Source organism: Pempheris klunzingeri, chromosome 11 (genome assembly GCF_042242105.1).
Source record: "Pempheris klunzingeri isolate RE-2024b chromosome 11, fPemKlu1.hap1, whole genome shotgun sequence".
Lineage (NCBI taxonomy): Eukaryota > Metazoa > Chordata > Actinopteri > Acropomatiformes > Pempheridae > Pempheris > Pempheris klunzingeri.
Window position 1 is genome coordinate 20,071,647 of NC_092022.1, and position 25,604 is coordinate 20,097,250.

A 25,604-nucleotide genomic window follows, 5' to 3' on the forward strand; every position below is an offset into this window, starting at 1 on the left:
ACACAGTCAGGTGTACCATGTTTCTTCATGCCCTTATCATTTCAAAACTCAAAAAACAAAAAGTGAGTGAGGCTTAGACAGCTCTCAGTATCGACCAGTGATGGGAGGTAACTCACTACATTAACTCAAGTACTTTACTTGAATGCAATTTTGCAGTAATTGCACTTTACAGGAGCATCTCTATGTCAGGCTACTTTACACTTCTGCTCTAAAAACTACATTTCAGAGGGCAATATTGTACTTTTTACTTGAATTACATTTAAGTGACAGCTTTTGCTACCGGTTACTTTTCAAATTCATACTTACATGAAAAACAGAAACTCATAAAATGCTACATTTTTGGAGGTACACTTGCTACTGGCCTAGAGTTAGATAAAATCGATACCACTCTCATGTCTGTACAGTAACTATGAGGCTACATCCAACAACCAGTGAGCTTAGCTTAGCATAAAGACTGGAAGCGGCATTGAAAAAAAAATTGAGAAACCATAGTTTACTATGAGCTTTACTAGTTTACTGAAGAGCTTCTGAAAAATAACACTGGAAACGGGGAAACCTATTGTTCATGCTGTGAAAATTGACAGCACTCTCATGCCTGTAAGATTGATTGATTGATTCACTGACTGTACACTTCAGCCAGGCTAGCCATATCCCACTGTTTCCAGTCCTCCAGTCAGCTACGCTAACCAGCTGCTAGTGGTCCCTTGGCAGCTAGGCAAAGGCATCTCCCAAAAGTTAAGCTATTTATTTAAAGGTGATTTCCAGCTTTTTTGGCTTGTGACCCCTCGCTAAAAGGCAGTGTATGGTTGAGGCTCCGACCTCCTTCTACCTGTAATGGATTAGTTTTACATTGTGGCATTGATGCTTAAGTAAAGGATCTGAGTACATCTTCCACACTGGCAACGGCCTATTTTTTAGGCCCTGCTTTAACAGCACTGTGTTGTTGTCATTAAACTGCAGTGTGTCAGTCAGAGGTTGATGTCTTTGGTAATGTCTGTTGAGACGTTCACCTGTGAACAGTTCCTGTTCCTGTTCCTGTCCCCCTGGCTGCTGGTGCTGCTACTGAGGGTCGACCGTTAGACGCAGACATCAGTGTCACAGACAGTCCCTTGACTATCATAGGCTAAGTTCATGCATGTAGGTCATAGCTTAAATACTAAGAGGTTGGAGCTGGTGCTTCCCCTTGGTGCGCTTCAAAGGTCCCACGTATAGTGCTTCCACTTCCTGAATGCAGCAAGGACTGATGACGTTGGTGTTGTCATAAGGTCCACATGTAAACAAAGCTAGCTAAACCACAGAAGTCACCACCGTGTTCCTTTGGGTTATTGTTGATGTTTTTTTCATAGCAACTGTGGAAAAAGACAACAAATTGTTGCTAGTTGATGCGTGTGAGTTTGATTTGCTGATGCAACACTAAATCCGTGATCGAAGCACATGTATGTCTGTCAATGATTTTGCGTGTTCCACAACAGCCTGTTAGGAATGAGGTGAAAGGTAAGATGTGGTGAACGTGAGGATCGTCACATTTTTCACCTAATGTGGGTGGTGAATGTTTCATGGCTGTCACCATCAGCAACACACCCTACTTCCTGTTGAGTAATCCCTACAAGTCAAAGCCCACACAGCACTACTGTATCAGGCAATTATCTGTGATTTCATACATGTACAGTTGAGAATTTAATGTTATTTATTGATTTAATTCTCACCAGCAGTCAACAAAACAATGCTGTTTCATTTTCTTAAAATATTCTCCTTCAGGCTGTTTTACATGCGTTCACAAGATCAGGGGGAAACAATCGTCCCACAGTTTTTAATCTTCCCATCACTGGCCTAAGCTTATATCTGGTCTCTCGTGATACGAAAGCCATTGTACTTTTAGATGGGATCTTTCATTTGAATTGTGATCAGACACCTGAATTTAACCCTTTTATCTGTGTAATTGTCAGTGACATTTCACACAAATCTATATAATAGCTGCTTTACCAGTTCAAATTCAAAATTTCATGCAGAGCTGCTTCAATTAAACCATGCTCATCCTTCACTACCTGATTTATTTAATAAGCACAATTTACTGTAAATTCCCTTCCCATGGCTTGCGTTTGCACAATGGTTGGTAGCATTTCTAGAATGGGTAAATTTTCACTTCCATAAAAAAGGAAGCCTGCCTGTCAAAATAAAACAGGATGTTAGCTTAATTGCACAGCGTGTCATAGTCTCTGGTAATCTAGGAAAGTTTTGGATGAGAGCTTTGAGGAATAGTGCAGTGGGCTGAACCATCTACTTCTGCACCTCGAAACGCTACATGTAAAAATGACTGAGGTCTGAGCCAGCAGGGTATCAGCGTTAAATCAGTGTTGGCTCATATTTGGTGAGATTTGTTGACTGTGAATGATTTTCTTTAGATGAGTTGTGAGGTGACCCTGACTGCCCGAAAGAAGTCATATTCACAATTCTGCTGACTATTAATTAGAGGAAAATGTCAGCAGTTCATCATCCATTATGTCTGAAATCTAGTGGATCAAAAGCCATCTTTTGTACATCAGTAATATTACTGCTGAACTTTAGCAGATATTTGCACTTTATTTGAATAATTATCCATGCTTTCAACTAATTTACCATTTCATGTTACTTAATACTTCTTCTCCACTACAGCGCAGTGGAAAATTTGATTCCCTTGTACTCTACTATATGTATTGGAAAGCAAGAGTTACTTACTTTTTAAGATTTAACTAGAACTCATATGATCAGTGTGTAAAACTTGATGCATTGTTACAGATAAAACAACCTAACAGTATATAAAGTTATTAGTTTCAGTCTACATTATTAAAATAATACGTACCCATTCATGCATCCGTAATATTAATAATACAATATATACAACATTCTATAAGTGGGCGTTTCTGCATCTACTTCAGGACATTTTGTCATAATATTTTCATTTCTTTTAGAGGATTTTCTGTCGTAATGGGATGTGTTTGCATTGTGATTGTGAATGCGTCCTATACCTCCGTTTACTTTTATACATACAAGTGATGTAGTACTACTGAAAAAATGTCATCATATTTTAACATTTCGTAAGTACAGGTATCAGTTTCGAAATACTTTGTGTTAAAGAAATGTTCCAGTCATCCTCAGAGGCCCTTTTTTTTACACTTAGCAATATAGCAATTTACTGTTTTTGTTGCAACATTTAGTCCCTAATGGCACTATACATTTTTCATGCAGCTTCAAATGACCATTTTCCTGTCAGATTCTGAAACTTTGTAGAAACCCACTGGAAAGTATTAGGCTTCAATTGCATATTGACGTATAGATTGATATATTAAAGATACATCATTGCAGAGTTCTGTACGCAGTAACGAAGCTGTAAAACAACCCAATTAAACCTTCGCACACACTGTGGGTGCATTGAAATGAACACTCGTCACACACGAATGTTGCTAAAATAATTAAGCCAGCGCCCATTTTGCAAGGATGGCCTGGAGTTACACAAGAACTGGGCAATGGTACTTGCTGTGTAGTGACCGCAAGTCACTTCTGCACGTCAGTTTGGTGTTTTCACAGTCATCAACAGCAAAATAGCAGAAGTGAACAAAGATGTTGAAATCTTGGTGCGCTTGAAGACAGATCATGTTCTGGTCCATTTACCGTAGCTCAGGCGGTCTGGCTTCCCGTTACAACCCATGGTCCGGATATCCGGTGTCCGTTTCACTTAGAGGAGGAACTGTAATTAAACACGCGAAATCACAGTGTTAAAATCCCAATACTAAGAAACAACATTTACAAATATTGGTTATAATAACGACACGGATTTGGCTATTTCTGCTATTAGTATTTCAGAGCCCGGTCATCTCGAGAACCTTTTGACTTTGTTCTAGACTTGAGAATCATAAGGAGGTTTACACTTATATTTTTCCTTTAACACTCTGTGCAAACAGGGTCTACAGTATATGATAAAAATAAAACGTTCTTTAGGATGTTGTGACAGTATAATCACAAAAACCTCCTGAATGATCTACAACTTCATGTTCAGATACTTCTGCACAAACAACCTTCGTAGTTGATGGTCCTAAAGAACTCTAAAGTCGATGCAAGTTCTCTAAAGTTGGGGTCATTACTTTTGGGTCAATCTGTGAAATGAAATGTGAATATGAACACTGTGAAAAACCTCTACAAATTCAAAGAGTATGGATGTTATAATGGAAGACACAACACACCTGAGCACCCATTTTATAAAGAGTAGTTAACAGCACACCTGGGTTAAAAATAACCAACTAAAATGTATCTACATTTTACTAATGGTGAACATTAGAGACATTAAAGAAAAAAACTGTGCAAAAAAGTGCAGAAATACAAAACAAAACAAGACCCAGAACAGACATTTGAGGTACTAATTGTAGGTAGCTAATTGTGATCAGGTGGATGTAGAATAAGAAATAAAGAGAACATTTAATTAAAATCAAACCAGTGAGCCCCACTGTTGCACTGAGTAACATTTCCCCTCGTTACGATGAACTTGGATACTGTAGCTTATTTTGATTCAGTTCCATAGACACGGTCTACTGACCTTAATTCCCACTACAGCACCAAGCATGTATTAATCCACAGCTGAAAATAGTCCCCAGCAAATGCACCACTTATTCCAGTTTGAGTGAAGTTTGCTAAAAACTACAGTGCCCTACTGTTTTAAAAAAAATACTAATAGTAATTTGTGGCATCTTTCTCAAGATTTTTGGCTTCAGTAGGAACAAATGAGCTTGAGACTGGTTGGTTTTGGCTTTTCATGGGATTTGTTGACCATAATAAAAATACTGAATATTGCCATTTCTATCCCTTTTCAGATGTTATGATAAACTGTCAAAAGTAGTTTTTAAATTTTAACCAAACCAAGAGAAAATAGTAATTACTGTCTTATTATTGTTATGCATCGATTCATGTTTTGTAACTGGTGTGATGAAAAAGTTGATTATTATGAAACAACTGTCATAGCCATGTTGTGTTTATTGAACCAACAGCTAAATGTTATTGCAGCCTTTTTTCGTGTGACAAGGTAAAAAAGGTAAAAAAAATTACCAAAATATTGCATCATCCAAACAGATTGAATTTTCAGTTGATTGGTGAATCAATTGATGAACAAACTGTCGAAGCTCTAAGCCATAAATAAATGTCAGACCTACTTCTGAATTATCTTATCAGCAGACATGCAACAAATCCTTTTTGCTCCGTGTGTAATTTCAACTCTGTGGGTTGTAACATGTGGTACCATCAGCCAGAAAAACTGGACCAAAGCCAAATTAAAAGTGTTAAATAATAAAAGGTTGAGTTTTTTTTAATCATCAACTTATATTTGATAATTTGGGAAACACAATCTGATACAACATTGCAACACAAAATTGTAAGCGTAAAACAAATGTACGGACATGACTCAAAGGTAGAGAAAATATTCTTCCATTTCTCAACAACTGGTACAGAGTGAACATTCGAGTGACATGTGTGTGTGTGTGTGTGTTTGTATTGCTTTATCAGAGGAGTTTTTAGGAGGCCAGTTGGCCTGTGGAGGGCTATGATGCAACAAGGAGTTTACGGACAGACACTGCCCATTGACGGTAAAATGTGGAAAGGGGGCTGGGCTAAACTTTCAAGAAAAGAGGTCATCCTGTGTGGGAATTTCCCTCTCTCCTGTCAGCATGTGAGCCAGGAACAGGGAAAGACTGCGTGGGGCTCCAATAGGAACAAGGGGTCATCGAAGAAAGAATGCCTAGAATGTTTGAGTGAATCTGTGCCAGTGCTGACTGCTGCGACGAGAGCAGCGAGAGCAAGATCTGTGCTGCAAGACTCACAACAATGGACAATTTAATTAATAACACATGATATGACACGTTACTTTGTTTCTGCGGTTGTGTTAATAATGTTTTTGTAATCATCTACGTCTCCGTGTCTAATATGTTAAAACAATTGTTGTTGTTTTTACAAACTTTGTAGCCAGTGAGGCCAGGCCAAAACCACTTACAGCTATTGTCATGAACATGACGGATGACAATGTCTTATTTAAATGTGGGTGTAGCATTCTTCGAGTGATGATGTGCTGGAAAGGGAGGATATTGCACAACAGTTAAAAGCTAAACTGTTCCATCATTGAGTGTGTTGAAATATCCACTGTATTCATGTCATCCCTCCCAGCACAAAACAGCAACAGTTTTTACACTTTGTTTATAGGACATTTCTGTGCCAGTGTAGTAAATGTGTCCCCACTTGAAAAACTATCAGAGGTGGCTTTTCCTCTTCTCTGCTGTTTGAAGTGAGAGCTGGAAACCATTCCCCACCCTGAATTGTCTTGGATCACATACAGATCCCACCATGCGTCTTTCTAAATCTCCTCTGTCTGGGCTTTGCTTGCTCATGACAGATATGTTTCATATTGTGCACACAGTGAAGTGCAGTGTGAAGGCTTGGTAAATTCCACTGCAAACCAATTGTCAGCTTATCTACCATGTCTGCTCTAACCTACTCTGTCACTCCCATTTTCAACTTCTACATTTTCTGCTGCGGTTTTCCACTTGAGGGTTCAATGTGGTTTTATTCGTGATTCGGGATTATTCGTATCTCGCTGGCAAAGACTCCCAGTCAGATCTTGGCTGTCGAAGTGAGACCTGAGGTGGTGTGAGGAGGCTAGTTGCTGATTAATCTCCATGCAACCTTGAACCCCTGTCTGGGCCAGTGGACCCAGCACACTATTGACAGAGCCGTGTGCTAAAGATAAAGCTAACATTTCTGTGCTGTGTGCAGTGTGGCCAAGTCTTTTTTTTTTTTTTTCCTGCACTCAGCAGTATCGTTTCAGTATAAACTGGCTAGATGTATTTCAGGATCTGGGGACTTTTGTGTCAAATCACCGAATAAACAGAGGAATGTAAATGACGTTCAGAGTTACCAAATAATGGTGTGGAGGGTCTTGCTATTTTTTTGGTCAGGTATAAACAAAATGACCAAGAAGAATCATCTCACCTCTCTATTGTATTTAATGGAAATAAAAAAAATAAACACAACTACACATATGAATCCTCATTTCTCAATTCAGTAACTAAGCAGGTTTCTGTTCGCATTCAACTGTCCTGATCAAACCACGGAATGCCATTTTCTGCTTTGAGGAAACGATAAGTGAAAATGAATTGTGATAATGCTGATTGAAGGCGGTTTTAAAATATCTGTAACCTCAATGGTGATGATTAGATTTATAATATTCTCTCTGTGTCCAAAAAGAAGCATCATATTCCTGCAGCATGTTGACGTCTTTTTCGATTTTGGGTATATTGGCCTGAATTAAACGAGTAAAATTTGCCCATTTGTCGAGACAATTTTTATCTGCAATATAATGTGATTGACATACGTTGTAATACAGTCTAGCTATCATGGGTGTGAATGTTTGAGGCAAGCATAACACCCCTGTTTGTCTGTCTGTGTCTCTATCTGAGCTTACACCTGCTTCAAAAGGACAGAAAAGAAGAAATTACAAGTGAAATTGTTTAGACAAAGTAGAAATCTGTTTAATTCAATAAAATATCAAGTACAATTAAAGCATTTCACCTTTTAATATTAAATAATTAGACTTATTTCATTCATTGCCAATACTATTACAAAGAGTTGCATCATTTCACTGCAGCACAACTCTTCCCTTGACAACCACTGCTCCAGATACACAAAATGTAGAAATTCACTCGCATGTATGTAAAACCTGCACAGAAATACTGCATACACAAAATTACATCTGGGAATAAAGCTAAGGTGACATGTGAAGTATCGTGAATGATTGCGCAATCCATGCACCCACTTCTTCAGTCCCATTCAAGCGTCCTTGTAAACTGGTGGTCACTGTCTTCACCTGTGAAGCGTACCGTTTAACACTTGCTCAGCGGATCACCTCCGGCTCTTAAGTCCATGAATGATTAGACAAGCAGCCCAGAGACCCGCCTGGTGTCCCCGGCATAGGTTTCTAACATTGTCCGGTGGCAGAGAGCAGGTTGCGCAGGGTGGCCAGCTCTCTGGACAGCTGCTCTACGCGCTTTTGTAAACGATCGTTCTCTGCGGCCAGTTCCAGCACTTTATGTTGAGTCTCCAAGTTGCGCATTTTGGCTTTGTCCCTGCTCTTCCTCACGGCGAGGTTGTTCCTCTCCCGCCTCACCCTGTACTCTTCACTGTCCTTGTCCAGGCGCTTCTTTGCTTTCCCGCTGGACATTTTGCCACCGTGCGATGGCGACCTGCTTTTACCTGACGGGGCAGGTGTGCCGGGCGGGCTGGAGCAGGTCGAGGAGGCGGTGGAGATGTTTCCCAGGCTGCCGCTGGTGGACTGGTAATGAAGGTAAGACCTCATGTCAAAGCCAGACGACCCGTTCTCCATCTTTGCGTCTTCCTGACTGTCGTCTCTCTCAGCAGCGGCAGCAGCAGCAGCTCTGTAGCGGCTCCCGACCAGTTCAGGGCTGAGCACACTATCCACACGGGTCTCCTGCAGCTCAGTGTAACCCAGCGCGTAGGGCTCCCTGGGGTCCCTCAAGTTGTCGCACTGACTCGACTCCAGCTCGTTCAGCAGCGAGTAGTTCTTGTAGTTGTGCAAAGCTGCAACTCTCTTGATCTTGTTCTCCGCCAGGAAATCTGAGAAAACGTCCCCCTGCTGCTGCTGCTGCTGCTGCTGCTGCGGGCAGTGCAAAGCTGAATCCAGGTAAACGCTGAAGTCTATCGCTCTCTCCCGCTCTTCAATGCCCAGCTCCGTCATCGAGTCGCCGAGCCTCCAGTATGAGCCGCTGCTGACAGGACTGATAATGCTGTCTCTACTGTGGATAGCAAAGCTGCCCTCGTCGTAGAAGCCGGCCACTTCCATGGATCTTAACACCCGCCGGATTGCAGGAGCATGGAGGGCTGAGATGAGACGCCCACAGTGGTTTTGGTTCAGCTGCCTCAGTTGTGAAATGGCTCAAGTGTCGGGATGTTTTGAGTTTTAAATCCCCCCCCCGTGACACGGCCAGTGACAGCATGCAGTGAAACTACTTTGAGGAGATCGTGCGCTCGGATTGGGAGGAATTGACAGGTCTTCCTGTCTCGGGGGGTTTTATTACACGCGAGGGGCGGGGCTTAGCTGAGCAGGTGTGTGACGCGCCGCGAGGAGCCAACCGGACAACCTGCGCTGCCTTCAAGGGAGCCTTCACGCAGTCAAGTCCGTATTTGTGTTTGGACGTGATGAAAATAAACCTGATCTGCGTTTTATTTATTTTATATACCAGCGTGGAATTTGTGACACTTGGTTCTGACACAGAAATTGACTAGCGGCAGCACGTCGAGGGGAAATGCAGTCTTAGGTAGTGCTTTTCAACAATTTATCATAAAATGAAAGTAAAACAGAAAAAGTGTAAATACAAAACTGACAACCAAGCCATGTGTATCACATCAAAATGCATAGAGGACTTTTTACCAACACTTTATGACATCACGTCCATCCACGCCCTCTACAGTCACAACTCATCAACTCGACAATAATGGAAAAATCCCACTCGGTGGCAACCATTTTCTAAGTTAATGCATAATCGTCTCATACCAAGATGCTCATGAAAGCAGCCCTGGACGCATCTGCACACAGATGTTTCCCCACAACATTCACGGACTAGTTGAAACCAGTCTGTTGTTGTGGGGTGAAACTGTACAGGATGATGCATCTAGTCTGCAAAACTGTAAGAGGGTCAGGGTGGGTGTTATGAGAAATTTAGTCACCCTTGTTTATGTCTAAACGGTTGAGTGAGTTCCCAGTGAGGTCCAAGGAGGTTTTCTGTAAATGTGTCATGATTTTTTTTTGGCCCGATCTTTACATTTGTCAATAATTAATCCATATAGATATTGAACTTGGTTCAGGTGCTGAAACAGTCCTAGGTATCGCGTACACATGCTCAGTAGTAGCTGGTGAACCTAAATGCACACGGGCTGATCATAACTCGACTCCAAGCTCTTGGTAAATACACTACAATGTGCGATCAGAGCTTGGGAGTCAATGTGAGATCCTACTGCCATCTTGTGGTGAGCTGGGAGAATGTGCATAAGTGACATGACAGCAACAGGGTTAAAATAAATGTTTAGGACATGTGTATCTCTCCATAAACTGTTATAGTGATGTGCAGCCAAGACCACTTTTCTGTTTGGGCATGTCTTCAAAACATCTCTTGAGAAGTATACACCGCTGTTACAGTTTATTCTGTGACTCATGAGAATATTTGATTTTATTGCTCCACTTTTTTCTGTTTTGTTTGGATTAACTGCCGTTTGCGGTTTCCAAAAATGTTGTCTACATAGAACACACACAGTGTTGGATTAACAAGTTAGGAGGCAAAACAAAAAAAAAGCTCCTCCTGACCAATCTGTTGTGTGTGCATCCTGTAAAACGACAAAGCAGAAAACACGTCAGCTTCATTGTGAACCCAGAAAGAGACCAGGGAAGTAACCAAGAGTCATCTGCTGGGATACACAGAACCTGACCACAGTTTTCTACATGATAAACTAGATTCAAAGCCCCTCTGCAAAACCAGGCCACAAGATTAGCTAATAATGTGGAGCCTCCTTTAGTTGATAATGTAATATAATAAAAAGTGAATGAGAATGGGAGTGTCGTATCTTCTCTGATGATGATGATGTGCAGTTGATGAAAGGAAACTTCCGCTGACATATCATACACCACAGGAGTTCTTTAAGATGTATGCTACTTGATACTTCTACTTCACTACATTTGACTGGGAAATATTATTGATTTAATTTGAAATTATCCTTATTTTGGGGCAGCTACAACATTAAAATACTGTATCTTAACCAATAGCAGTCAACAGAACATTGATAAGGGCCATTCTAGCTCATGTGAACTTTGACTTCTGACACTTTTGTATGCATTTTGCTGAAAATACTTGTATAAATGTATCCATGTAAAATTATAACAGTAAGAGCCTTCACCTACTGGCAGTGGAGCGGATTTACTTTGATGTATTGCTAATTTTACTCGCTTTAAAACGATTTTCTTCTACTGTTGCTGGGCAGCAGAAACAGTGGGAATTATAGGATGATGATAAATGTTCAAATGTAGTAGCAGAAGTGGAGGAGAACCATAAAGTCAGAAAACTGACTCAGTAATGTCAGTTAGCTTAGCAGCAACATGTATTTAAAGCTTGCTAACATGAGCTAACATGAGCTAACATGAGCTACTGGTCATACCAGACCAAGTGAGGCTCTGGCAGCAAAACCCCTCACTGTGAGAAACTGAGCAAGGCTGCGTTTTGTTTCAACTAATGGTTTCAGCTCCGTTTGGAGGTGGAAGAATGCGATATTGTTTCAAAAGTTACAAAATTTCACTTTAAGTAAACTTGCTAACTTACTGCTGTTGAGCCGTTACAACCTCACCTGACTTTATGTTGTCAACCTGTCGGTCTTAGCTGAAGCTGAAGCATTACAAACACTGACGGGTGCTGGCTGCTGTCGAAACACCTGTTTTTATGTTTCCTAACATGCGTGCGCACACACACACACACACACACACACACACACACACACACACACACACACACATAAAGCTCCACACACACTTCTCATCCAGCAGAGGGCTGAGAGCCGAGCGGGCACCAGACAGGACGGGTGGGGTCAGGAAATGCGGTCTTTCCCCTCGCAGAGCCCCATTGGTCACTCGGTTGCCTGTGGAACATTTTCCCGTCCGGTGATTGGCTGCTGCGCTCAACGACTTTCACCTGATTGGTTAAAAACGTTACGCTGTCTGTGGGCTGAGAAGTTGATGATTCCGTTGGTTCCTGACTGAGTAGAGAGATTTGAGGGGCTGGGCCCACAGTGAAGAAATGGCGAGAATGGTCAACGAGAACGGCTGTGGAGTAGAAACACAGAGCCCAGAGCCGCAGGGACCGGGCCGGGGCTCGGCCAGATGGGGACCACAACACGCCGGTGCACGAGAACTGGCCAATTTATACTCACCAGGTGAGTGGATCCTCTCAGCCGCTCCGTCTCATGGGCTTGTTCCCCCGGCTCAAGTGTCCATGAGTGGTGTGACATAACGACGAGCTGCACATAGCGTAGTTACCAAGTAACAAACCGGAGGGGAAAAACTAGCAAAATCGCAAGTAAGAGCAGCACTTTGTCTTTAACAGCTGTAGTTAAATGGCAGCGAACAATCAGCGACAGTGCTGCCTGTCAGTCCCACTTTTGTTGTTGCACAATAGGAATCATGTGAGACTGGCTGGATTTGTGTTTGAGTTGCTGTTGTCCTTTGACATTTCGAGCATCAGGCAGAGGTTAGAAGAACCCAGCGCTTCTGCTTTAGGCTCACAAGCCTCTTCTGGCCATGGAGCTGCTGTGACCTTTCATGACAGTGTTGGCGCTAAGTCCGCCCATAGACAGTAACTCAGAGAGCCATGCATGACCAAAAACCAAGGGTCCACACAGTGTTGAGGTCTGGGCCAATCCACTGTGCCAGTCCTCCCACCACCATTCATGCTATTTGAACTTGAATGCACTAAGTGAAAGGCCTTCACGCCCACAGTGCAAACACTTGATGCCTTGTGACCTTACTGAGCGGAGACAGCTTTGGCCGTATGTTGATTAGACTTTTCTAAGCCATTAAGACTGCAGCCTTCTTGGAGTCGTAAGACTTGGACAGGTATTTCAGGCCCAGCTGCTCATCAGTCGTGTAACAAGCAAAGTGCGGAGGAATGTGGCCTCGCTGAGCACAACGGTCGTGGAGAGGCATCTGATAATGAATTATGCTGACTACTATACTAACCTTTGGACGTTTTGGTTTGTAATGCCACACTGTCTGCTCCTCTTTTTCTTTTTAAGGCAAACGATGTCAAGAATTGATCAGTGTTGTCCTCTGCTTCTCTCTCATGGCCTTCAATTTCGTTCACCTCCTTGCCAATTTCCACCTGGGACATATATGGTACATCCCGTTGAGCATTGGTGAGCACTGACAAAAAAATGTTCGATGTTCTCTTGTTGTGTCGTTCTTCAGTTCTGAACAAGCTTTTCTTGTTCTCTCGTCTCTTTCTGTGCCGCTCACCTCCTCACACTCACTTTCAGTTGCAGGAATACTCACCGCAGACTTTGCGTCTGGAGTTGTTCACTGGGGCGCTGATACGTGGGGGTCAGTGGATCTACCCATCTTTGGAAAGGTATCCACAATCCATTGTTTTAGCTCTAACTGATCTGTTTTACAAAGGAAGTATTTGCATTTACAGTGTGTACTGTTTCTTGTTTTACCCCCCTAATGAACCGTCTGCTCTGGCCTGCAGGCCTTTATACGACCATTTAGAGAGCACCACATCGACCCCACAGCCATCACCCGTCACGATTTCATTGAGACCAATGGTGACAACTGCATGCTGACCATAGTCCCTCTAGCAAACATGGCCTTCAACTTCCTCACCCTCTCCCCTGGTGAGTTTTGCATCAACAAACCGAGCCTGACATTTTCCTCTACTTGAAAACGCTGGCTGATTTTCTAAGCTGTTTCCTCAAAATAACGCAGAGGGAAAAAAAAACAACAACAAACAAACAAGCTCCTGTCTCACCCTCTGTCTTTGTCCTTTGTGCAGCGGAGGTGTACCATATCTACCCCTGGTACTGCTACCTGTTTGCACTAGCCATCTTTGTGACCCTGACCAACCAGATTCACAAGTGGTCTCACACGTACTTCGGCCTGCCTTTTTGGGTGGTGTTCCTCCAGAACTGCCACATCATCCTTCCCCGCAAGCACCACCGCGTCCATCACGTCTCCCCTCACGAGACGTACTTCTGCATCACCACAGGTTCGTCTTTACTCCCCCGTGGGGTTTATTGGTGAATACCAGCCTGCGCACAGTGTTTTTGAAGGTGAAATCAGGGTTGTCACTGAGCTCTCTCTCTCTCTCTCTCTCTCTCTCTCTCTCTCTCCAGGATGGCTGAACTACCCTCTGGAGAAGCTGGGTTTCTGGAGGAACCTGGAGGACCTCATCCAGAGCGTGACGGGAGAGAAGCCCAGGGCGGACGACCTCAAATGGGCTCACAAAGTCAAGTAACGCCGCAGGCTAACTGCACCCTACCTCAGAAGATGCTGGCTCCGTCCAGGCTTCTCATCCCCCTTTTGCCTCACTTAAACTGTAATCCATAGAAAGAAAAACTAACAAACACTTTCTGATGCCATAGCTTTAAGTCTTGCACATTTTGTCTGTTTTTCAAGAGGAGGGCTCTGTTGATGGATTTTTTTTGTCAATACTCACCCATGGAGATCATCTTTTCAAACTGCAATATATCCTTAACTCATCTTTTTTTTTTCTTTGAGGTGATTTACAAATTTTTTTTTGCTAAGAAGGTCTGGTCAGACACATAATTTGCAGTCGCTTTCCAAGAAGATTAGAAGATTTTCTCTCACATCAGAAAAGTCAAACAAACCCAAGACAGAATACTTGAAAGAGTGAAGACTTACTTTGTTCCCCTCCAGGGACACAACTGATCATTTGGAGAGTCGATAAATCACATTATATTTAGTACTGCTTTATTTTCTCTGGATCTGGGTCTTTGCATCAAGGCTCTGCTTGATGTGCAAGTGACAGAATGGGATTTAGGCTGAGGTGATATAAGGTTTTTGGATGCTTTGCCAATGTTGATAGCTCGAGAACAAATGGGTTAATTACTGTTACATTTTGTGATGACTTGCACATTTGGGTTTAGAATAACAGTTTTGGGGCTGTTCTTTAAAAAGAGATGATCACACACACACACACACACACACACACACACACACACACGTTCTTTCAGCCACCGCCCATCATCGTTTCCAGTAACTTGCTATAAATCAAGACGCAGCCATGTTTAATAGTTAAATCATGGATTTGTGCGTCTGAGACGGTGACTACAGTTACAGTGGAACAGTCGGCGCTAGCTGAAATCCTCCTGCTGGGATGCTAATTGACACGTCTGACAGCTCAGAAAATGAGATTTAAAGCAAACAACCCTCTCAAATCGCTGTCTGATCCAAAGCTAGCATTTTGATTGTGATTAGTTATTTTCTGAATGTTATCTGGCCATTGAAACAGTTTGCATTTTTGTCTATGATCATAGTGGAAACACAGAAAATGAGTAACTTTAAATCAAAAGTAATTTGATCTAAAAAAAGATAAATGTGTGTAACTGTAGTCAGCGTTGATGCTCGTCCGTTAGAAAGTCCACATGTATCACGCTGTTGCTCTGCTGAGTCAGTCCGGCCCTACTAAGCAGTCTTTTCAGATGATCCTCACGTGTCCTCTCTGAAAAGCGTTCTTAGTTGTTTTTTTTCTGACTCCTGCTAAACAGACAGTTTTGCAAGAAAGAGGCGCACGCAGTTTTGTCAAGCTGCCTTACACACCACAGATGCAGTACGCGCGTCTCTGTTTTTTTGTTCTTGTCTTTGTTTCATTTGCAGAGCTTCTTTGTGTTGTTGCGATGGTGACTGTCTCTGAGATTTGTGCCTCAGTTAATCAGACACAGACTCTCCAAAGTTATGTGCCAACTGTATGTAACATTGTCTTCACTTCTCACATTTTGCTAATGTTTCCTATTGCGGGAAGGAGCAGTCGGCTTCAGAGCGTAACTCTTTGAATCATGTCGCCACCCCGTACCGTCTTGGTAACTGTGACAGCTGACCGGCTGATGTTACAAAGGGTTCGGTGAAGGCTGACCATCCAGAAAATTCTTCACTCCTATAAGATGAGATTATGTAATTAATTACTTACTCAAAGGTTTCTTTTTTTAAACGCTTTAGTCAGTAATTTGTAAATGTGTTGTACAGCGAATAACTATGCAGTGTAATAAGAGGCCCTTAACTATACGTCTTAACTCATCTGATTAGGTTATTAATGCCTTTCTTTTTCTAATTGTTTACACATATTTGCTAAGTTAGGAAACTGGAGCTCAAAAATTTTGCTACTTAATGAACTGCATGACAAAATTACTTTTACTAACTAAGATGTCACTTACGCAGACATAAGAATGCATGCATGCATACAGCATGTCGGCTTGTGCAAGCAATATACCGGGTCACCAGCTTTCCTTTGAGTGTGTGTAAAGCAGACACTGACCAGGGGGGGGCTGCGCTCGCTCGAGATGAAATTAGTTGTACTGCTTTCAAAAAGGACGACCCCAAACTTTGACCAAACAGTCCCAGGTTTGAACCACCAAAACGTTTTCTTCATTCCAAGGAAATCCTGGGAAAGGTTTTTCAGGTTTAAATGGGGGGAGCCAACCTTGCTGTTCAGTTGGGTCGACCAGCTTAAAGGCTGAATTAGTGCGCTTCTGGTGTTAAACTCAAAGTAGACAATTAAATTAGAGTAATAGCTCATTTTGAAGCCAAAATTCTGTTTTATATTCCAGTTTTGTTTTTTTTATCCTACATACTTGATTATATAAAATGATTCCCCATAGGTGAACAGCAGAAGAACACTGCAGGTTGCATAGTGCTTGTAGAGTGTTGTGAGAAGCAGTTTTGTGTGCGCTAGGTAGTGTGTAATAAAATGCTGGTAAGTGGACGCCGCTTTGAGTCGCTGCATCAAATTTTAAGGCCTGCGTTAAAAGTTCTACTCCCGTAGTTTTGTTTGATCAGTATTAGGAAAAATCATTAAAGCTAACTGCAGTCAGCAGACGCATCAGAACTCTCACGGACAACTTCTCTCCTAAATACAATTATTTTTTTTTTGGCTCTATTGGATGTTTCAGCGCTTCAGTAAATTGCTTTTTGTGATGATATAAAAGTAATGACGGTTTTAAGGATGTTTTGTGTTTTTGTAAGCCTGCAAGATAGGACAATAGTTAAGGATAATGGGTAGAAATGGAAGACATGACACGCCATAATTAGTTTGGTGATTGACAAAAGTGAGAACTTTTTGAAAATATGTGGTGTGCTCAGAAGGAAGCCATACCATAAATAATCTTTGCTTGGAGACAGACTTGCTATAATTGCTATTCATGGCCGTCATAGTTGAGAGTCTGGTTGTGAGTTTAGATCTAACATGCATCAACTTATTCTTATTCTCCAGATGATCTCAGGATTGTGGTTAGAGCGCTTAAAGTAGTTTAATAGCAAAAAAAAACAACAAAAAAACAAAAGAAAACCCTCCATTAGTAAAGTTATTGAATACATAAAAGTAGTTAAAATGACTTGTTCTCAGATTGTGTTGGCCAAAGAAGCCAGGTGGTTTTAAATGTATTATAGGTTCTACTGTAGCCATATATCAGTACAGTTAACTTGGCCTCTTGTTATCGAGGTAGGACTTGTGATGAAGCTGTGTTTGGTTTTTCTGCTTTGAGACAATGAGCTTTCAGTGGATTTGAAGGGTATTTTGTGACAGTGTGTGGTAAACTTAATATTTTCCCAACAGAAATACAATTTTGTGAAAGCAAACGAACTTGCTGGTAAGTTTGGTGAACAGTCGTCGTTGGTATGTTCGACATGCGGTGTCTAAACCACTTTTGTAATGATCCTTTTCATTGAATTGCCTTATCCTCTCCCCGATTGATTTACTGTAAATCTTGCCAGCGGTATGGGAAAAACATTTTATTGACTGAATTTAAATTGTCCTTCGCTTGCCTCTCACTTCTACTGAGGTAAGACCCATGTGGATGTTGTAGTTGGTTATGTATGCCGGTGGTGATGGAGTTTTAGATATCAGAATAATGCCTTGATGCCTTTTTGTTGTCTTCAATTTGGGAGACTTACAATGTATATATTAAACTGTATTTATAAATAAACTAAATAAACGGTTGATAATTACACTACCTGCTTCCTCTGATCTTTCTTGGCTTTAGTTTAAAGATGTTATAGTTATATAATTAGGCTGCACATTCATTACTCTTTTGGTAGTAGGTGGTGTAAATACTGATAGAATTATTAATGATTACTTTGTAAATGGCTGTTACTGCTATGACAAGTCAGTAGGTCTGCTGTGATAAAGGTGTCAGAGTTATAGTAGAAGTCTGTCTCTCGAGGCGACGTCAAGTCACAGAGTGGCTGAGCGACTTCCAAAGAGAAGGTACAGTATTTATACTTTCAGGCAGCTGCTGAAGCATTTCATTCCAGTATACCAACACATGACTCACCAGTTTAAAAGATCCACTTCTCCATTACATTGTCACACAAACCACCATTATTCTAAGAAAAACAGGTTATGCCAGGTTAAATGATCTGTTCCCAGAACTAGGAGCTCTGTCCTTGAGAGAGAGAGAGAGAGAGAGAGAGAGAGCATTTATACAAGATATGAATTGTAATTCACAACACAGTGGAGGTAAAAAGTAGTAATAGAAAGGCTTTCCCACATAAGGCCTATTAGTGCTTAATTTGCCGGAACCTTTAGGGAGGCCGGCCTCTTTCAGGCCCATTTAAACCAAACCTGCTTTCGCTGGTTTTGTTTTGTTCCTCATTTTTGCATTAACATGTGACACTTTAACCACTCATCCATACACTTCTTACAAGCATATTTATCTGAATAGTTCTTGTGTGTTTTAAGTCAAACACATGAACGTGGCTTTTCCTCCCTCTTTCTCACACTCTGAGATGAGGTGACAATACTGAACATTTAAATCCATATTTTCATACAATTTCCCGTTTTCTGGTGTTTGCTGTCAGCAGGGAACAACAAAGGAGGCGAGCCTCTGCGTTACGTCCTCGCGCACGCACCGTTGGCCTCAGTGGCAAAACTACGTGCGCGCTCCCGCTGTGTAGCGACAAGATGGCGGTCGCCGCCGGATCAGGTAACTGCTAAAGAAATAAATCACCGTAGGAAGCTGTCGTTGAATAATAGGCTCAATGAATTTTCACGATGTAGCTACGAGGTTCTACAATAAGGTTAAATATCTGCTGAGGTACCCGCTCTGTGAGGAGGTAGAAGCTAACTCAAAGCTGGGCTTCATGGAGAGAATGAATAGGAAGAGATGCTAATAGCTAAGCTAACGTAAGTTAAGTTGGAGAGAAGAGCAACGAGATGCACGATGACTGCCGAGGAAGACGTTTCGCGTCATATAATAATTGTACAATGATTTAACACCAGTCACCTGCTGTTATAACAGTGTGTAACGTGTTGGCATTCATTAAATAACGTTACTTAACGCTGTAATAGCGCCGACACCACTGAACGATAGCGCTGCCACCCTAACGTCCGGTTAATGTGCTGGCTATTTGCGGCATCACTTTGTTTCCTGGCTCTGTAGGTGGATGTGACACAAACGGGGTCATTGGGGGTAAACTGTCAGAAATTATAACGTGAGATTGTGGTGCATCAACTTTCAGGCTTCGTGCATGGCTAAGCCGTAGACACTTTGCCATCAACAATGACGGTACGTTTTCTGAGAGGCTGATTTCCAGCTCACCAAGACAACAGGATCTGTGCTGAGTTTGAGCGAAGCGCTCTGCAGACGCAGGTGAACTGAGCTGAATTGCTGCACCAGCTGGCAGTGTGACTGTGTTTGTTTGCATGTCTCCATTAACGGCGCAGCACCATCATATCTCACTGCAGAGGCCAAATGATGCAGCACTGTCGGAGCCAGATGCTGAACCAGGGGACATGAGAAACATCTACTGCGACCAAAAGAGCAGTGAAAGCTGGTCAACCAGGGCGTTCCTTATTTACCTGTCACCTTGTGTATATTGTGTGTCCGAATAAGTCACGCCAGGACCAGCTGGCGCCTTTTAGAACTACAAGTCATTGCTGTGGCAGGAGCTCCTGCAAATTAACGGTTTGGTAGGCTTGGTGGTGCCTAAATCCACTGATGGATAACAGTCCGGTTTGGTGTGTTTGTCCACACACAGGCGTTAAAGTACCTCGCAATTTCCGGCTCCTGGAAGAGCTGGAGGAAGGCCAGAAAGGTGTGGGAGATGGGACGGTGAGCTGGGGTCTGGAGGATGATGAGGACATGACCTTAACAAGATGGAGAGGGGTGATCGTTGGCCCTCAAAGGGTGAGTGGTGCCATTTGTGAGCACCTGATTGAGGACTGTGCAAGCGCTTAAAGTGGCTAAGAGGTGTCAGGTTTGATCCGTGCAGCGTGTTCTCTCTGTGATCCGATCAGGGCCTGTATGTGATGAAAAGCCAGTGACTTTTGCACTTTATGTACACTGCTGTGAATGAACATGTCAGCTAAGTAAACTAAAGCTAAAATCAGACCCAAAGGCATGGACTGTAGTGAATGATGCTACATTAGTGAATTGTATGCAGCAGCGCAATAAAACATGAAATGACAGGATGCAACAGGTTGCCTTGTGTCAGGCTGGGCACTCGGCGCCACACTCCAGTGGGGACGTTCATCGATAACTCTTCCCCAGCTCATGGTAGCAGGAAGGAGCTAACATCGAAACGTAGTGCTCACTGTCTGGTTTAAAGTTTTACAACAACCCCACCAGAGAGGAAGAGTTTCTCTCTTTCCCGTTCCCACTGTTTTTGCTTTCACTGTTGTTCCAGGCACTTCCATGTTCACAGGATTGGATTAAATAACCAGTGAATAAATGACCGAGTGGTTCAGAGAAAGCTAAATGTTGTCTGACTCTAACATCTTATAGCTTGATGGGCAGACACAGCTAAAAGTCGCAGTTTGAGTTTACTCCAAAAAGTGTATATTTTATTCATTCTATTCTGTATGCACATTTTATTTACCACTTTCCTGTGCAGTACAGCAGTGATGCTGCTGAATTTACAGTCAGACCGACTAACATATGATGTATATTGTTATTGGAAATATGCCTCATGCTATACAGTCTCTAGACATGCATGATTCAACTTTTCCCCACTGACCAGTGCTAAAAAAGTAAACAGAAGCTGCAATAAATCGTAATATCGAATAGTGAATTGGCACTCAAGTAATGAGAGATAAGTTGTCCTACCCTTCGTAAAAATAGTTACATTTATCAAGAGTTATAACCTGGATTTTATTTCTTAAATCCAAAAGGTGGTGGTGTTGAATACAGGATTGTGTGCTGTGCTGGTGATGTTCAGTGTGCTGCCCACTCACCTCTCCCCACCCTTCTCTGTCCACAGACCAGCTATGAAAACAGGATGTACAGTCTGAAGGTTGAATGTGGGCCAGAATACCCAGAGTCACCACCGTTTGTCAGATTTGTGACAAAGATAAACTTGAATGGCGTGCACACCTCCAACGGTGTGGTATGTAAATCATTCTCTGTCGCTATTCTCGCGCTACTACCTAAATGTGTACGCCTCAGCCGTCGGCAGGCTTTTTGGAAGAGATGATGTTGGTTACATGTGGAGAAGAAACACCATTTGTTTGTGTGTTTTGTAATGTCAAATTCTGTCCAAGACCAAAATGAATTGCTCGTATCACAGGCACAGGATAATGTATGTGATTTAAGTCAAGTACATTCATATATTTATTTAGACATTTCAGTGCACTTACAGTTTAGTCCAAATCTGATAGCTGTTAATATTTGTCCTTTGCTAGGAGTAACTTGTTCTCTGTCCTGCAGGTTGACATGCACGCGGTGACTGCACTGGCCAAGTGGCAGAACTCCTACAGTATCCAGATGGTGCTGCTGGAGCTGCGACGGCTCATGACTTGCAAGGAAAACATGAAGCTTCCTCAGCCACCCGAGGGCCAGATCTACACCAACTGAGCCCCTGCTACTGCCCCCCTCCCTCCTCTCCTTCCAACATCAGCTCTTCTCTTTTTTTTGCTTTCATCCCTTTCTCCCCCATCCTGCGGCATGTGACATTCCACCTCCTGCCGACACCTTGGCTGAGCACACACACACACACACACACACACACACACACACACACACACACACACACGTAGAAGACTTAGCGTACAATGACAGATACATTCAGACATGCATACACATTAAATCTGCACACACACACACACACACACACACACACACACACACACAGCAGAAGATTTAGTGTCCAATAACAAATGCACACACATACTTACACACATGCATATATACACATATCGCTGTATACGCACGAACACACACACACACACACACACTCTGTTGTTGAGCGTTCATGAAAGTCATCCCCTCCTCCCGTCACTGGAGCTCTGGGTGGACTGGACGTGACGAGGCAGACGGAGTCCTCAGTCCACACCAGATCTGATCATTCAAATACTGTACATGTTACTAATCTTTTTTTATTATTATTATTATTATTTGTTAAAAATGCAGAGTGTACAATAACATAAATAATCTTATTGAGTGTACATCTTTGTGTGTTGCCTTTTTGTAAACTTGAAAATGGCCACTTAACATAGTTGACTGAACATGTGGTTGCCGTTAAGTTACAATCTTCTCTCACAATGTGCATAGAAAACCCCGTTCCCACAAACACACTCAACTTGGCAAATAATGTTGAGTGTGTCTTGTCATGTGGCCAGATGTCTAATGAAATATTTTCTTCACCGTGTGTTGACATGGGTTTGCACAGAAACATTTTTTTTCAAGCAGTCCAGTAGTAAGTGCATGACTGGCGCTCAGCAAGGTGCCTGGAAACGGTCACCTTAGTCACACATGGCTTTTTTTTTTTCCTTCTGTGTAAGAGTCATCCAAAGTGAACATTGTGTACAGTATCTATATGCATCGTAGCATAGTATGCAAATCTACTGTAGGTCTGCAAAAGTCCCAGTTAAACCATGCTTGAAAATAGAAGTGAAATCAGCTACCTCTTTTGGTCCTTTGTAACGTCAGGGGAGTTGTCTGACTTGTGAAACTGTCTTTGCTACTGTCATGTGACAATTTGTTTTACTTTCTCCACTCCTTTCATAAATCTTAATTCATGCTTTTCATGCATTTGTGTCGTTGTAGATCACTGCTCGTTAGTGCTCGTGGGTTGAAGGTCATGAGAGTTAATATGGGGCATTTCCACATAGTGACCTGCATTATGTACAGTGTTTATTAACCTGACTTGTGCTCTGAAATGACCGTAGCAGATTCAGCATAAAGGCATACAAACATTTTGGAAAATCAGTTTATTCGGTTATATGAGAAGTTATACGAGAAAACCGTTCATGCCTGTAAATACAATATGGTGCTAGGGCCAGCATGTGCTTGGCTTAGTTTAGCATGAAGACAGGAAATGAAGAGAAACAGCTAGTCTTTCCCTGCCCAAAGGTTAAAAAACGTCTAATTTCTCTAAAGCTTACTAACTAGCCTGTTGTGTTTTGTTTAATCCATAACACAGTGACCAGCAAAGAAATAAAGAGTTATTGGAGGTAATGCCTCTCGTAGCTCATGGCAAGAAAGCGAAGAAGCACATTTCTCAAAACACTGGCACTGTTTGATAAAGATTTTCCTCCCAGTTAAACTTTGTGTGGAGACAACTTAAAAGATGCATTGTTACCAGCTAAATGTAATATAGTTAAGATAAATGTTCAATACCCACACATAATTAGCTGATAAAGTAACTGACAGAATTTGTGGGGTTTGGTCAGCTGATCTTCCCGAACTATAACCTGAAGTTAGAGAAGCCCTGCCTCTGTCTTTGGAGCACGGTGTTTGATTGTTTTGGGTTGGGTGGCACCTCCTGACAGGAAGTGATGCTCCATCGTCAGGGTTGTAGGATATACGGTCTCCCGATGAATAAACATGATCACAGAGACCTGGAGATGTTTGGACCGTTCACACCACATATTTGTGGTACATGTAGAATGACCACATTTGGTCATCAGGTGAATTTGGCACGCCTAGAAGGGTTAAAAGACTGATCACAGCCTGGCAGAACTGAGGTGGCATCAGACAGCGCTCAGTGCTGTTGTCTCTTCTCCTTGGCTGAGCATCCAAGAACTTTGCCGTGTAAGATACCAAGGTCTCCGGTATCTGACTTCGCTACCCTCATCCAAAGATTTCCATCACAAACAAGATTTCAACAGAACGACGACCTGGTAAGTGCAAAATTTATTTTTGTTATGCTTTACCACGTCTGACTGATGAAATCCAAAAGAATCTTGTAAAGTGACTGTTATGTTGCATATCATACAAGGGCTAGATGGTTGGCGGGCACATGAGAAAGAAGAGGAAGAAGGAGTGATGAGTGTAAAGTTCACTCCTGATGATCAATAATCAAGTGCATCAGATCTGTACTGCTTCACCAGATAAGAGATGAAAAAAAAATCCTGATTGTAAGACTTGGGAGGTGAATTATCCAAAAGTGCATGCAGGACATTGATGCATCTTGGTAACATTTGTCCTTAACCCACAAAGAAAAGCTCCACTTTTACCTTCCATAATATGACATATTAATATAGATGATAAATCTGTATTCGCTGACTGTTTGATGCTCTTTAACTCGTCTATCTTGGATATGAAATAATTATTTACATTATTTGCTTTATCTTTTGATTCAGTCATAAATCCCCTCCAATTTCTAAATAAATTGGGGTGGAGACAATTCAAAGTGTTCCATAGTTGCTTACTAATATTTGTTTAATTTTATCTTTTCTATTTTTATAATACATTTTCTTTTTCTTCTTGTTTAATTTAGTAACAACATTCCTTAGTTTACAGTATATTTGCCAATCTGATTTAAGGCTTGATGTAATTGCGATTAATTTTGCTTGATCGCTTTCAATCAAATGTTCTTTTAATTCCTTATCTAACTGTTGGTGTAGACGTTTCTAACAGTAAACTTCTTTTGTGGTGCAAACTCATCTACATTTGGGACTAAAGTTCCACTGAAAGCCTCACATGCTCCTTCTGGATGGAAGAACACAGGACATACACTGTTGCCCATAAAGTTGGAATAAAATGTTTTTTACCTCTTCTCATGAAATGATTGTGACAATGTGATTTATTCTTGATAAATAAAGTGTATATCTTCTCAACTTTATTGATCAATCTCTTCCAAACATATCACAGTGAAACTTAAACCACAATTAACCTTTGCAAACTGTGTATTCAGGCTTTAACAAAATTGGGGGTATTGAACAATTTTTCCAACTTTATGGGCAACAGTGTATATTAACTTCTTCCACATATCTGGCATGATTAAAACCCTTAAATGATCTTTTCTTTATTACTTCACAGACCATAAAAAGATTGGATGTGGATATGGAGTCTTGTTTTCCTCACATTGCAGTGAGATTATGGTCATTACAGCTTATTGGCACAGATGTAGAGGAAGAGCATAACTCTGGTGTGCTGGTAAAAAAATACGGTCAATACAAGTGGCCACTTCAGTGCCATCACTCTTTAAACCCATTCTGGTTGGTTTATTTATGCCCTGCGATAGTCCACAAGCTGCAGATACACTCATTAGTTTCATTTTCATTGGACAGCAAAATTAATTCCAATCTATGTTCTAGTCTATAAAATATATATGTCATGCCTTCTACTTCTAGCATGATCCAGCATGTGATAAAGTTGATCTAAATACCAACTGTTAGCACTCGAGGGTCTGTAACAACATCCTATTAATACTGGCTTAACATGTTTCAAACGAACCTGTAGCCAGAGTACTTCAGTATCTGAGGACATCGGATCCTGCCTGACCTTGACTGGTATGTGGTTCTGAATACAGAGAACAGCCCCTCCTCCATATGTACTCCAGTCTTTTCTAAAAATATTACGTCCCAGTA

At 41.8% G+C, this 25,604-nt stretch overlaps 3 protein-coding genes across 5 annotated transcripts; 2 read left to right on the forward strand and 1 right to left on the reverse strand.

Annotated features, from left to right (window-relative positions):
* Positions 1 to 7,516: 7,516 nt before the first annotated feature.
* On the reverse strand, positions 7,517 to 9,006 carry cebpb (CCAAT enhancer binding protein beta). Its single transcript, XM_070839744.1, has one exon. The coding sequence runs from the start codon at positions 8,867 to 8,869 to the stop codon at positions 7,988 to 7,990; it is 882 nt and encodes a 293-aa protein (XP_070695845.1). The 5' UTR covers positions 8,870 to 9,006; the 3' UTR covers positions 7,517 to 7,987.
* A 2,824-nt stretch (positions 9,007 to 11,830) lies between these two features.
* peds1 (plasmanylethanolamine desaturase 1) lies at positions 11,831 to 16,082 on the forward strand. The gene is made up of 6 exons (XM_070839745.1): positions 11,831 to 12,000; positions 12,859 to 12,978; positions 13,099 to 13,190; positions 13,311 to 13,455; positions 13,614 to 13,826; positions 13,954 to 16,082. The coding sequence occupies exons 1-6, from the start codon at positions 11,865 to 11,867 to the stop codon at positions 14,073 to 14,075; spliced, it is 828 nt and encodes a 275-aa protein (XP_070695846.1). The 5' UTR covers positions 11,831 to 11,864; the 3' UTR covers positions 14,076 to 16,082.
* Positions 16,083 to 18,731: 2,649 nt separating this feature from the next.
* LOC139209867 (ubiquitin-conjugating enzyme E2 variant 1-like) lies at positions 18,732 to 22,985 on the forward strand. Of its 3 annotated transcripts, none has more exons than XM_070839749.1 (4): positions 18,732 to 18,777; positions 19,832 to 19,980; positions 21,053 to 21,178; positions 21,499 to 22,985. In XM_070839749.1, the coding sequence occupies exons 1-4, from the start codon at positions 18,756 to 18,758 to the stop codon at positions 21,643 to 21,645; spliced, it is 444 nt and encodes a 147-aa protein (XP_070695850.1). In that variant the 5' UTR covers positions 18,732 to 18,755; the 3' UTR covers positions 21,646 to 22,985. The 3 variants fall into 3 exon arrangements, with proteins under 3 accessions (XP_070695850.1, XP_070695849.1, XP_070695847.1); XM_070839748.1 differs by lacking the exon at positions 18,732 to 18,777 and adding an exon at positions 18,819 to 19,443 and having other exon boundaries at positions 19,539 to 19,980; XM_070839746.1 differs by lacking the exon at positions 18,732 to 18,777 and having other exon boundaries at positions 18,819 to 19,980.
* The last annotated feature ends 2,619 nt before the right edge of the window (positions 22,986 to 25,604 follow it).